Source organism: Oratosquilla oratoria, chromosome 30 (genome assembly GCF_046742065.1).
Source record: "Oratosquilla oratoria isolate Oo_2021 chromosome 30, ASM4674206v1, whole genome shotgun sequence".
NCBI classification, from domain to species: domain Eukaryota; kingdom Metazoa; phylum Arthropoda; class Malacostraca; order Stomatopoda; family Squillidae; genus Oratosquilla; species Oratosquilla oratoria.
Window position 1 is genome coordinate 4,251,260 of NC_134806.1, and position 15,000 is coordinate 4,266,259.

General features: G+C 41.4%; 2 protein-coding genes across 2 annotated transcripts in view; one reads left to right on the forward strand and one right to left on the reverse strand.

Moving 5' to 3' along the window:
* The window catches only part of LOC143040956 (substance-P receptor-like), a 382,403-nt gene that overhangs the window by 179,097 nt on the left and 188,306 nt on the right, over positions 1-15,000 (forward strand). The window lies entirely within an intron of this gene.
* On the reverse strand, positions 1,956-7,858 carry LOC143041330 (tyrosine-protein phosphatase non-receptor type 7-like; the record flags this gene model as incomplete). Its single annotated transcript, XM_076213151.1, has 2 exons — positions 1,956-2,633; positions 7,781-7,858. Coding segments are annotated over 2 exons (756 nt in total), but the record flags the coding sequence as incomplete, so codon positions are not given.

A 15,000-nucleotide genomic window follows, 5' to 3' on the forward strand; every position in this document is an offset into this window, starting at 1 on the left:
AGTCAGTTGAGATGATTACTCCTAGATCCCTCTCTGAGTTTACTTCTTTTACTACTTTGTTTCCAATCGTAAATTTTCCCTAAACTCTATTTTTGCCTCTTCCAAATTCCATTATGCTACATTTTTTTATGTTGAAGTTTATTTCATATTTCCGGCTCCATTCCCATACTTTATCCAGGTCATCTTGTAGCGAACTGCAATCTTCTTGTTTTCACTCTCTTGAGTAATTTGGCATCGTCAGCAAAAAAGTTGATGTAACAATTTACTCCTTCATCCATATCATTTATGTATATGGCAAACATTAAAGGAGCCAAAACAAAGACTTGTGGGACGCCACTTTTTACATCTTCCCATTTCAAATGTTTGTCTCTAAATACCACTCTCATTTTTCTCCCAGTTAAGAAATCCTTCACCCATTCCAACAGTTTGCCTCGAATTCCTCCTTTTTTTCAATTTTACTTATCAATTTTTTGTGTGGTACCTTGTCAAATGCTTTCTGCAAGTCCAAGAAGGCGCAGTCTGCCCATCCATCTCTTTCTTGTATTATCTCAATTAGTCTCGAGTAAAAGCAGATTAGATTTGTGGTGCACGATCTTCCACTTCTAAAACCAAATTGTTTGGGATTTATTATTTTGTTTTCTTCCAAGTGTTTGGTCCATCTGCTCCTGATAATCTTTTCGCATATTTTTGCTACTGTGCTTGTGAGGGACACCGGTCTAAAATTTGTAGGATCTTCCCTATTTCCTCCTTTATGTATTGGTACTATGTTTGCATCTTTCCAATCTTGCGGCACCTTTCCCTCTTTTAGTGAGAAGTCTATTATCTTGTGTAGTTTATCTGACAGTTCATCTATACACTCTTTCAGTATCCAGTTTGCAATGCCATCAGGTCCGTGCGACTTTCTGACATCTAGGCTTTTTATTTGGTCTCTTATTTCCCTTTGTGTTATTTCTATTTCTTTCATCATGGGTGAACTTTCTAGTTGTCCATCCTCCAGGGTTGTGAGCTCTCAATTGTAAAAACAGACCTGAAATGTCTGATCATAACTTCTGCCATCTCTGTGTCATCTACTTTTTCTTTGTCTCCTTCACGCAATTTTACTATATCATGTTTATCCTTTAGTTTGTCATTTATATATCTGTAAAAGAGTTTTGGTTGATCCTTACATTTGTCTATGATATCCCTTTCATATTCTCTTTTTTCTTTCCTGCGTATGTCTACATATTCGTTCCTAAGTTTTTTATGTTTGCCATTTAGATATTTTCCTGTCTTTTTTCCATTTTTTCCAGGCTTTATCTGGAAAAATGGAAAAAGACAGGAAAACATCTAAATGTGAGTGTGTGTGTGTGTGTGTGTGCGTGTGTGTGTGTGTGTGTGTGTGTGTGTGTGTGTGTGTGTGTGTGTGTGTGTGTGTGTGTGTGTGTGTGTGTGTGTGTGTGTGTGTGTGTGTGTGTGTGTGTGTGTGTGTGTGTGTGTGTGTGTGTGTGTAATGTGTGAGAGAAAGAGAGGTATTTGCTATTGCCCCAGATCTAGGGTTGATTTCTTTTTGTCAAATTATGTTGAACTGTGTAAGAGGAAGAGGAAATTCGATTTGAGGAGGCTAATGGGGAAAGAAAAGAAAAATTATAAGCTTTACCAAGGGAGATTTGGTAAATCTGTATTTTCTGACAAAAGAGAACAGTCACTTGCCACCATCCGAAGGTTCATTGTATCTAATCACAAATTTTCTGAAAATTGCGATTCTTTCAATATCAACTTCTGATTAAAAAAAAAAGAAAAAAATCCTTAACAAACATCGAATTCCCCGAAAGAGTGCGCATATCCGCACCCAGCCTTCTATTACACTCCCTGAGATCAAATATTACTTGTATGTGTTACCGGCGACCATGCCTTTATTTGTTTATTTAATTTACGGACATTGTAAATGTAAGAAAGAAGAGCTTTTAATACTCTTATCACTGAATAGTCACCAAACCTTCTGTGGCTCTGCCAAGAACCTTGAGAAGCCCCAAAAGGAGAGCTTGAGCCAGGCTGAGCTCGTGCAAAATCTCAAAATAGAGCACACTGCTCACAGCATTCCATCTAAATCGCCGCACATGCTTGATGGCGTCCAGGATGTTGACCCAACCTCTCTCGAGCTGCTGCCGGATAATGTGGGAACATATGAAGGTTCCTGTTCTGTTCATACCTGAAGAACAGTGGACAAGAACAGGTGTCATGTGTCTCTTGCGGTTCTGCGGAAGGCTCGTCTTGATGATCCGGTACATGTGCTCGAGTAGTTCGAGGAAGGAGAAGACATTGTCGGGCTTCCGGGTCTCGGGCCAGTCCTTATACTGGAAATGAATGATATTCCGGGACTTCCCCTTCTGCGTGTCGAGCCTCAGCTGCGTGACCCTCCGGGAGGGGAACCTCTCTATGTGGACGCAGGTGATGAAGTATTGGCCGATCTGGATGGTCTCCCCGTTCGTGCTGGGCCAGTAGGAGAGCCCTTCGTGTGGATCTCGGACTTCCAGGTCCGTCTGGAGGTTGACGATGATGGTCACCTTCTGCTCGTCCACCAGTCGCCAGAAATCCGCCGCCGTGTTCATCATGGGGCACTGCGTGGCGATGAAGGGCAGGGCCAGGTGGTCCGCCTTGTGTGGCTAAACAAAATTAGCATTGACGTATCTTTGCGTCCTCTCCTTGTAGGCGTCGCTGATGGTAATACGGGAAAAGTCCTGGCAAGGATGGGTCCGATTTAAGTTGATATTAGTCGGCTTGCTTCCTTCTGTGAGGTCGACGCTGACGTCCGTGCCTGCCAGGGTCTAGAAGACTTCTGCAAGGCCTTCGACTCCTTCCACCTTCAGGAAGGCCAGCAGCTGCTGGATGGTCATGTCGGCGAACATTGGGTCCTCTCCCCTCCGCTTGTGGATCCCGATGCCGAAGACCGAATGGAATGGGAAAGGGTTCCAGCATGATCTTATATTTTGGGGGAATGGTAAGACGAGTAGCTGGGATACACTTTTCATCTACGCACGCGTACGTATACCCCATCACCTTGATATATTTATATACGTAAATAGATCCATTTGCATACGTATACGTATAGATGTACCTATATATATGCATATACATATACATATAAATACACTCGTACATATACATATATACATATACATACACATATGCATATACATATGTATATACTCGTCATACACATACACATATATACATAAACATATACATATACTATACATATATACATTTACATATACTATACATACATATATATATATATATATATACATTTACATATACATATACATATATACATATATATATATATATATATATATATATATATATATATATATATATATGACTTGGAAACTAACGAAGGCAATGGAAACAAAACTAAGGATAGCACAGAGGAGAATGGAGAGATCAATGATGGGAATAACGCTGAGAGACCGAAATAGAGCAAGTTGGGTGAGAGAGCAGACTCGAGTGAAAGATATTGTGGAAGTAGTGAAAGTAAGTGGAATTGGGCAGGTAAGTTAGTACGAACGACCGATGAGCGATGAAGCAAGTGTGTTACTGAGTGGACGCCGCGAGATGGGAAGCGTGGAAGAGGGAGACCGGACAGAAGGTGGAGAGACGAGATTGAGAAGTTTGCAGGAGTGACGTGGCAGAGGAGGCGCGGTCGTGTGAATCATGGAATGCTATGAAGGAGGCCTTTGTTCAGCAGTGGACTCAGGATGGCTGATTTGATTGATTGATATATATATATATATATATATATATAATATATATATATATATATACATATACATATATACATATATATGTATATATGTTCTGTTGAAGTCGACAGCAGTTACAGCATTATTCAGTTTGCTTTTTCAATTTTTCTAACGGTGTTCCGATCTTCGTAGGCGAGGGTACTAAGTAAGTTTTTAAAATCCATAATAACTCGAGACGTCTTTCGGCCTTCACTCCGAACAAGCCCAACCAACCTCTTCGCCCGATTATTAGCCAGATACCGGCGGTCACTTACAAGCTAGCTAAGCGTTTACATGCTCTAATCTCACCCTTCACACCATCTTCATTCAGTCTCAAGTCTACCGAGGAGTTCCTTGATATTATAAAGACATCCCGACCATCAGGAATCATAGCATCGATGGACGTTGAGTCTCTCTTCACCCACGTCCCCATAAATGAGACTATTAACTTTATCTGCAATAGGCTATATCGCTCAGATGAAATTCATCTCCCAATTCCGGAAGATATACTGCGTCAGTTACTACAAGCCTGTACTAAAGAAGTACCGTTCTATGGACCCGACAAGAACATGTACGTGCAGATTGATGGAGTAGCTATGACACCAGGAGATTACGAATGACAGAAGCTATGTATATTCACAACTTAAAACCTGCCATCAACATTCAACAAATGCCCGTTTCCACTCTTCCTTCAGCTAGAAACTCACAAGCAACACACGGAGCGCCACAAGGACTTAGACAGAGAGCATCCCACGGAGCGCCACCTTCCACACAAAGGTCACCTCCCCCCAGTGCCAACATAAGCCAAATATAATCACCATTTCAACATAACACATCTATGCTTACACTCCTGAAGATGGCCGAGTGAAGGCCGAAAGACGTCTCGAGTTATTATGGATTTTAGAAACTTACTTAGTACCCTCGCCTACGAAGATCGGAACACCGTTAGAAAAATTGAAAAAGCAAACTGCAAACTGAATAATGCTGTAACTGCTGTCGACTTCAACAGAACATGTATTCTGAATGGCCTTTATCCCAAATATATATATGTATATATACATAATATATATCTATATATGTTTATATATATATATATATATATATATATATATATATATACATACATACATATATAATACTAGTAACCTGGCCCGCGCCTAGATTTCCTAATCTCTTTGAGAAGGCGACGACCTGCGGTTGCCTAATTGGCTGACGTGGCGAGCCTTTGTACCAGGATTGGCCGCTTTGTACGCCATCACGCACATTGTTCGAACTTGCAAGTCAGTGTGGTGAGGTCATCTGAACAGATCCAATCTTAACGGTATGATGGTCACCGGCAATCATCACGTTGTTGAATATATCTTGAAGGTCAATTTCTGCACCATTTTTTTCTTTATCAGAACAGCTGTTAAGTATAACACAATTTTGTGTACTCACGTGAGGTCACAGCAAACATTGCTACATGGACAATACAAAGTTACAGAGATGAATATTAATGTAGGTATGATGTAATTGTATTTTTGTTTGTAATACAATTATAGCATGTTCTTTATCCATCGTATTGAATTAATGCTGATTTACAAATGGTTTATGAAAGATTTACGTTGAAATCTCAATGTGCGTTGGAAGTTAACGTGTTATTGTACGAACAAATGCAATATCACGTCAGCACACAAAAATCAAGTAGACAATGTTGACATCCAAGACTAACATCAAATTTTTAGTGACCACGTTTGTAATGTGACCCGAGCAATCAAAGAAGCTCAGGGTACATGATTAATCAAGCAAATTGATATTGAAATTGATATAAACAACTACAAAAAAAAAGGACAGTCACTTCCATTTTTCATTTTCATAGATTACACGTATAGATGTGCATCATGACATTGGGGAAGGAGAATCAAATTCAGACTGACGAAGATAGCATTCCCGTTTTCTCTTACTTTTTTCAGCAGGTAACTACCATTGTCAAAGTTTGATATTCTATATTTCACTAATTAAGCTATCACAATGGAACAAAATTGAAAAACTTTCTTTGGCAAAAACGCGCTCACAACCCGCGGCGCACTGATGCTGAAATTATTTCAGGCCTGGGAGGGATTCGAACCCAGGCCTCCGTAGTGGCAGCCGGGAACTCTACCAACTGCGTCACGAGTTGTGTGTGTTTGTGTGTGTGTGTGTGCATGTTTGTGTGTGTGTGCATGTGTGTTTGTGTGCTTTACATTAATGTGTGTGTGTGTGTTTGTGTGTGTGCATGTGTGTTTGTGTGTGCTTTACATTAGCGTGTGTGTGTTTGTGTGTATGTGTGTTTGTGTGCGTTTTACATTTGTGAGTGTGCACGTATGTGCGTAAGTCCCAGATTGACCTTCGTATTATCCTCGCGACAGGTAGGAATAAACTGTAAAGTTTTTAAATGAAAATTGCATCAATATTTTGTTAATCGAAGTGAAATATTTGCATTTGTTGATTATTTCATAAAGGTAATTGAACATTGTTGCTCTGCATATTCCACTTTTCATCATTCTCACCTAGTTACTGTTAGTCCTTCCTTTCTCACTTCAAATAAATAACATTCGTTAGAATTGCAACTGGCACGTGTTGTCATCGTACGTATTTTTTGTGATATTTACCTCCCAGGTATTCATTCGAAGGTATTAATTCAGATTTATTTCTAATTAGTCATGCAAACTCGCAAAGCAATCTCCGATGGAAATGGATTAGATCGAACGAGGGAGAGAAGTCATGTAGCTTGGTTACAATCTAGTGCACAAATTCTCCCCCGCGCGCTCGGGCAGTCAAGGACGGGAAGCTATGAGTGACGTCATGTCGTCCGACATGTCCTGGTACATAATTCTTAAATCGTATCATGACTGAAGAATTGAATAATTGAATAGACAAACACGAATCGATGAATAAGTAAACAGATTAACAAACATGTAAATAAATAGGTAAATAGTAAATAATCTTTGTAAACTTACCTTTGACAACAATGATTCGGTATGTCTGTTATACATCATTGTATCCTTTGTACAGTGTCGGTCTGGTCATTCCCTGTCAGTTTCATTTTTCCGTACAACAGATAAAAACTATATATATAATAATAATAGATAATAAATAGAATGAAAAAAAAAATTCCAATTCAGGGTATTGTCTTGGCGGAAGCATTCAACGTGAGGATATTTTCTTTGTTAATCAAAGCAAAATTATGTAAAATTGATTACCGAGTAAGCAATGAAGTCGATGATTGGATTATCCTTGCTTATCTCTTCATTGGAGAACATCAGTTGGTACCCCTGCCTGTCTCTTCACTTAATACAACGACACTGCTTAGTCTATTTGTTACTATCGATGTATGCGAATTATTTGCTAATAATTATATATGCTTCATGATTTGTTTTGTCATATTTGCTTAAAGAGGGAAAAATTATAACAAGGTTAATATCTCGGATGTAGGAAAAACAAAGGTAAAAAACAAGAAAAAGATCTGTCGTAGTTGATTAAAAAGAGAAGAATTCATTATAACAATCAAGGGCAATGTTTTGGTTTAGGAAAAACAAAAATAGAAAACGAGGGAAAAAATCTTCGGTTTTCAGGAGAGAGTGACCTTCCGCCATTTCCAAGGTCGTAGCTGTCATCGTCTCTAATCCGAGGTCATTCTTCGACAGTGACCTGACGGGAGCTAAAATTAAGTTACAGGAGATTTCATGGGTCGTTCGGAGTGACTTAGATCCCGTTCATTAATTTCGCGTTCTGCTCTTTCACGGCAAAGTCCGCGAAAATAAAAAAAATAAAAAAAACACGGCATACGGCACTGATAGAAGGAGGTTAGGAAGAGTCCATTTGAGGAGAAGTATGAGGAGGAGGAAGAGGAAGAGGAAGAGAAGAAATTGATGATGGTGATAATGATGAATGGCACGGTGCCAGGGTGACCCGAGGTCGTCAGACCACTCGACCTGGAGAGCCAGTGATATCAGAGTCGAAAAGGTGATGGATGAAGAATCGGACCCGTATGAAGTTCAAATGGTCTTCTTCTTCTTCTTCTTCTTCTTCTTCTTCTTCTTCTTCTTCTTCTTCTTCTTCTTCTTCTTCTTCTTCTTCTTCTTCTTCTTCTTCTTCTTCTTCTTCTTCTTCTTCTCCTCCTCCTCCTCCTCCTCCTCCTCCTCCTCCTCCTCCTCCTCCTCCTCCTCCTCCTCCTCCTCCTCCTCCTCCTCCTCCTCCTCCTCCTCCTCCTCCTCTCCAACTTCGGGAAGTGTTTTTTCCATTTTACTAGGTAGGTAGAATGCTTTTATTTTTATGTGCTTGGAGACTTGTCTGCTGTTATTCTTTTGTTTTATTAGCCTCTTTACGTTTGTAATTTTTGGTGTATGTCTTTTTTCTGGTTACGCATTTTATATAAAGATGTTTCTATTTTCATACATTTCTAAAGCTAGGTGCTTTTTTTGTGGCTTGCGTTTTGTATTGTGTGTGATGCACCCACGGCGCCTCAAAGAACTGACCAACAGTCACGCCATCAGTCAACCAAACTTGGAAGGACGAAATCCATCGTAGAAATTTTCCCCTTTTCAGGATCTATCATCTTACTAAGCAAGACAAGAGACAAAAAAGAAAGTGGACGTCTTCGTCTGTTACTTTTTACTCGAGACAAATTGATCTGAAATGGATAGAAAATATTTCGATTAAGAGATATATGAATGGAAAGACGGACGAGTGACATTTTTCCTTCCAGAAATGTCGAGAAGATGCACAGATTCGAATGTCAGAGGTTGCTGGCAACACGTCTTAGTCTGTATCTCTTCTCTTTTGCAGCAGCGGCTGCAATGTAGCTGCCTCTTTGCTTGAAAAGACTGATTTTTTCCAAACTTTCACTAAAAACTGTTTTGAACAATTTCGGAAGTATTGCTTGTACTGATCCATTCCAGCTGAATTTCTCTCTCTCTCTCTCTCTCTCTCTCTCTCTCTCTCTCTCTCTCTCTCTCTCTCTCTCTCTCTCTCTCTCTCTCTCTCTCTCTTTTATCTGGTCTAGACACTAAGAAGGTTTGCGTGTCAGATAAAGCTCCCCTATCGTTCTTAGAAATTGTGCTTCCGTGCTGACTCCCTGCCTATCAATGTGCTCTTATCCTTAATATTAAAAGTGTGCATACGTTCAGCCAATTCCAAAGGTCTAGAATCAGCCCTGTAACTGCCGTCCTATAGCATTGAATCCCTGTTTTTTGGTAAAGTTTTTGCATCTCTCTTTCATAGGACGATCATGGATTATATCTCCATTCATGAGCATCTCTAATAGCCAGTATGGCTTCCGCATAGGACATTCTGCTCCAGATCTTCTGACGTTTCTATTTAACTATTGAATACTGCACTTATCTCAACTATTGTTATAACATTTTCAGTTTGATTAAGTACTCTGTATCACCCTTGTAAATTTCCTAACGCAACTCAACTGCTGGCTCTATACGGGGGATTTACTTTCGTAAAGGGTACACATCTCACGTCTGAATTACTTGCCCAATTCAGTATCCAATAGCTTGAGCCGAATCCTCCGGATACACACACACACATATTCATGTGTGTGGAGTGTGAGTGGTCTCAGACCTACCCAGAGATCTGCTAATAATGAGCTCTGAACTCACTGCCGTAGGGTGGTGTCTGGCTGTCTCGAAAAGAGGCTGCAGCAGATCCGAGGTGAATATTCATGTGTGTGTGTATGTATGTATGGGTAAAAGTAAGGTGATGAGATGTACAAGGGGTGAAAGTGGCAGTAGACTGGAAGTGAACATTAAGGGAGAGCGACTGGAGGAAGTGGATAGTTTTAGATACTTGGGTGCAAGTGTAGCAGGAAAAGGTGGAGTGAAGGTGGAGGTAGAATGTAGATTGAGAGAAGCGAGTAAATGCCTTGGTGGTTTAAAGAGTGTAATGAGGAATAGACATTTGGGAATGGATGCGAAGAGGAGACTGTATGAAGGAGTGATTGTGCCAACAGCACTGTATGGGGCAGAAACGTGGAACATAAGAGAAGAAGAGAGAAGGAGTTTGAATGTGTTTGAGATGAGGTGTCTGAGAAGTATGGTGGGGGTTACTAGGCTAGATAGAGTGAGAAATGAGGAGGTGAGGAGGAGAACAGGGGTGAAAAAGGATTTGGGAGATAGGGTTGATGAAAGAATATTAGGATGGTTTGGACACATGGAAAGAATGAGTGAAGAAAGACTAGTAAAAGAGGTATGGAAGGCAGATGTGGAGGGAGTGAACATGAGGGGACGTCCTAGGATGAGGTGGATGGATGGGGTGAAGGGGGCTTTGGGGAAGAGGGGAATGTCTGTTGAGGAAGGAAGGGAGAGGACGGAAGACAGAGGTGAGTGGAGAATGGTTGTATATGGATGATGTTGTGACTGCATGAGGAGGAATGGGCGGGGAAGTGGGGGGTGGGGTAGTATGTGTGAGTAAATTTTGACGCAGCCCGAAGGGATTTCTCCCCGTCCTCGCCTTATATGCAAAGGGGGACGGAGAGGGGGGGTCGCCGATTAAATGAAGCGGCCTCGCTGTGGATGTACTGTGTCTTGCGACACTGCTTCTGACCCAGGGCGGTGGGCAGGGTGCAGGGATGACCCGTCACCCAGGAGGTGCTCAGATGAGAGGAAGGGTGGGAGGGGTGTGGAGTGTATTTAGGGATGAAATGGGTGGGAGTGTTTTTATGCCTTTCCCTTTTTGGCTACCTCCCTTGGAAGGGGGAAAAAGCCTTGGTATATGTATGTATGTATATATATATATATATGTATATATATATATATATTTATATATATATGTATATATATATATATATATATATGTTACCAGCAACCTCTCGGTTTATCAAGAATCCTACTCCACTAGATCTTTCTTTGTTTTTACCTCTGTAGTAGAACAGGTGGTGACCATCTTGTAATTGTATCAGCTTTTCTTCCGCTCTTCGGACTTCGTTCAGTCCTACGATGTCCCACTTGATATTGTCTAGTTCTTCCATTAAACTCTCCAGCCTGTGATCTTTTGTGAGACTTCTTACGTTGTAAGTATAGATCTTCATTTTCTTCATGTTGTTTAATGTTCAAGACTTGGATCTGCTTGGACAGTGCTTACATTCGGTGGCACACTGCCCGTAAGCACACGAGGCAATGCGGTTGGACCTTTAGGAGACGATGATCCAACAGGAACGCCCGGTTTTGTTTTGGTTGTGATATTCATATTTGCTATGAAGGGGGGTTGGCAGTAATCTCACCTCCGTGCCAACTGGTTTCTGGAGAGATGATTCTTTGGTGTCACCTTATTCATTATATTCGGTGAAGCCCTATATCTATAGGGTGTCCAATGGTCCACGCCGTCATTATGACGGTACCCCATATATCTATGAGGAATTTCCCTGTTTGCCATCAGGGACGTGCCAGTTAGCAGTGGGTCCTGTGACTGTGTGTTTGAGTTGCTCTTTGTCAGATCTTTCTTACAAAACCTGTTCGATATGGGTGACCCTGCAGAGATTTCCTCTCTATCGACATAGCTTTTGTAATCATTAAGATTCTCAAGGCTATCCACCACATCAAGGTGTCAACTCTCGGATATATACATATATATATATATATATATATATATATATATATATATATATATATATATATATATATATAATATACAAGTATATACATATATGTACGTGTAGGGTATTGGTTGCATATTATTGCAATGTTAAAATCTGTTCAGTAGCATGCAGTTGATAGTTTAGGGTCTATATGGGGCGCCCCTACGGACCAGAGCCACACATTATTTTGTCTGTGTTAGAGGCAATCTCTATTCATAGAGGAAAGATGCTACTTTATGAGTATAGCTACTGTCCCTCCTTTAATCTGTCCACCCCACTCTTCATACTGTCCTGTACCACTTCTCTGAATATTCATTTCCTTTTTCACCAAAGCCTGTGGTAGTTGAGAGAGAATACTCTCACCGAGTGTTCTCACTTGAGTCGTAAAAGGCGACTAAATCGTGAGGACTAGACATTCTTCTCTATGTAGTCCCAAAGGGAACAGTCCTTTAAAAAAAAAAAAAAAAAAAAAAGGAGGAGCCATAAGAGGGTGTGGGAGGAGTTTTCCAACCAGAAGCCAAATTTATAAAAGATCCTAACCCCTAAGTCTAGACATAAATCTTCAAAATGACTGAGATTTTACCTAAGTCCCTATGTCTGCATCCTAAATGCTTATGTCTAGAATGTCTCTGGTGAAGAGACTTTGTCTTTCTGGTATTAATGACGAGCCCCGTGCTGCCGTAGGTATCTCCCACGATGGAGAGGATCCTCTGGAGTCTTTCTACCGTGTGGCTGATGACGGCAGCGTCGTCGATATACTGTAGATCGAAGATACTCATGGCCCTGGTCTTGAAGAGGGTCTCAAGACGCCGCATCTTGAATATGCTGCCATCTAGCAGGTACCGGAAGGCAACGCCATCATCCAGGTAGAGCAGGTGCCGAGAGAAAAGTGTCACAGCCACCATGTAGATCAGTGGTACCCAAACTGGGGATAGATTACCCCCTGGGGGTAATTTTTTTTCGGGGGAAATGGAGGGGTGACAGAATTTTTTTTTTTTTTTAAGATTTCTGAAAATCAAGAAGCTAAGAATTGTTCAACTAGCTTCTTCAAGCATGCAACTCCACCTATCCCACTGATTTTCTCGACATCTTTGGCAATGGTCACTTGAGATGCACAATGTTCAAATACAACAAATAAACGAAAATATCTCTACTGTTTTAATTTAGCCACATATGTCAATGCTGACAACATTTTGTGCAAGAGGTAAAAAGCTTAATGTGGGATGTTAAATTGGGTAACAAGTTGAAGAAGTTTGGGAACCACTGATGTAGATGTTGAAGAGAACCGGAGTGAGAACACAACCCTACTTCACACCGACCCTGACCTCGAAAGGATCTAACTCGAGTCCTCCGGTCACCACGCGAGCAAGCATAGCGGTGTGGAACTCCTGGAGGATCCTGATGAGCCTTGGAGGACAGCCGCACTTGGCCAGGACGGTCCACGGTAAGGTCCGGTTGACCGTGTCGAACGCCTTGGTAAGGTCGAGGAAAGCGGCATAACGATCTCTTCGCCTGCAGGAGACGGACCACGAAGACCGTGGTCCTCCTCTCCTTGCGGAAACCTCACTGTATCTCCGGCTGCACGACATTGGAGACAGTGGAGAGGAGTCGGGAGAGCAAGACCCGCACCAGGATCTCCCTGGCGAAGGACAGGTGAGAGATTCGTCTGCAGTTTCCACAGATGGATTTGTCACCCTTCCTTCCATAAATGGTGACAATATTAGCGTTCTTCCACTGCTGTGGGAGACGGTCGGCCTCCCAAAGGTCGCAGATGAAGAGGTGGCTACGCCGGAGAAGCAGGTATCTGCCGTCTTGAAGATCTCGCCCAGGATCCCATCTGGTCCTGCCGCCTTGCTGTTCTTCAGGCTCTTAGTAGCTCGCTGGACTTCAGCAAAGCTCTGGATGGAGTCGAGCTCAGTATAGTGGGGAAGGGTGGAGGAGGCAGTTGATCATTTCGGGGTCAGCTGAGTTAATCCGGTTGAGAAGCTCGCTGAGATGTTCGATGAAATGAGATGTTCTTTGATAAGGGTACAATCGTCAGCGGACCTCACAGGGATAATGGGACCTCTAGTTGATTCATATGGTGTCTTTACGGCGTCATATAAAATATTCGAGTCATGGTTATCGGCAAGGCCCTGGATCTACCACCAATTGTTCTCGGGCCGCCTGAGTACTGGTTGCGAACGCTACATCTGTGTGTATGTGCGTGTGTACTGTGTGTTTGTGTGTGTATGTGTGTGTATGTGTGTGTGTGTGTGTGTGTGTGTGTGTGTGTGTGTGTGTGTGTTTGTGTATGTATATGTATATGCACATGTATAAAAATAGGCTGAAACCTGTAGCACGATTCATTGTGGTAAGATTAAGTTGGATAAGTACGTAAGGACTACCCTGTAATATAAATTTATTTGTTTACATCACAATCTACGAACACATTTTTATTGTTTAATCATAATTCTCTTTAATTCTACATAACTTTTTTCATTCTAAATATGCCACTTCTCTTAGGACCGCTGAGTCTTTTGTCTGGGCGCTTTGTCATCATTACCTGTGGGATGTTGTCCTTACCAGGATTAGTTGACGAAATAGTTTTTCAATAAAAGGAAAAAGTAATCGAAAAGATAAATAGATCAACAAATACATAAATAAAATCGACTGGTGTTATGGAAAATATATTTGGAAAAAAAAGTAAGTCAGCAGATGAATATGTGAACAAATGATGAATTAATGAGCAGGTGAAATCAAATAAACGCATAAACATGTGCACAAGAAAATAAAAAAAATCGAGTAACTGATAAGCGAATACGTAGACAGAGCAACAATTTTTTTTTTATTGGAGATGTGTAAAGTGATTTAGACTAATTTGGGTACGCTGATTTCAAAAATCATAACCGTTTTGCTGTATCACGTCAGGATTTTCAGTGACAGAAATATTCCCATTGCCTAGAAGTCAGGATTTCAATGAAATTTACAAAAATTCATTTATTCATTTATTTCATCATGAATGCTTCAAAATTATAGAAATTACAAAAAAAACTCCACTAGAATGTAATTAAAAATGCTTTAGGCATTTGGCTTTGCGTTTGTGCTGCTCTGTGTCAGTTTCACGATGCAGGAACCAGCAGAAGTCGCCCATCATGTTCGGGTTGTGCCGCCCTTGGTAACGCGTCTCCATGAGTGAAATCTCTTGGTGGAATCGCTCGCCGTGCTCGTCCGAGACAGCTCCCAAGTTGTCAGGGAAGAAGTTCAGGTGCTGGTGTAGGAAATGGATTTTCAGGGACATCCTGGAGCCAAGTTTCCTGAAGGACTCCAGCAGCTGCTGCACTATTTCTTCATAGTTGTCCGCGCGCTCGTTCCCCAAGATGTTGTCCGTCACAGCTTTGAAGCTCCTCCACACTGCCAGCTCTTTGGGGTTTAGAGTTGTCGGAAAAGTTTCGTCCTTCATAATCTGTCGGATTTGCGGTCCAACAAAGACACCAGCCTTGATCTTGGCCTCCGACAAGGTGTTGCCAAACTTCTCCTTGAGGTATAAAAACCCACGCCCATTCAGATCCATTGCCCGTACAAAACTTTTCATCAAGCCGAGCTTTATGTGGAGTGGTGGAAGGAAAATCTTGGCCGGGTCGACAAGGGCGACATGCT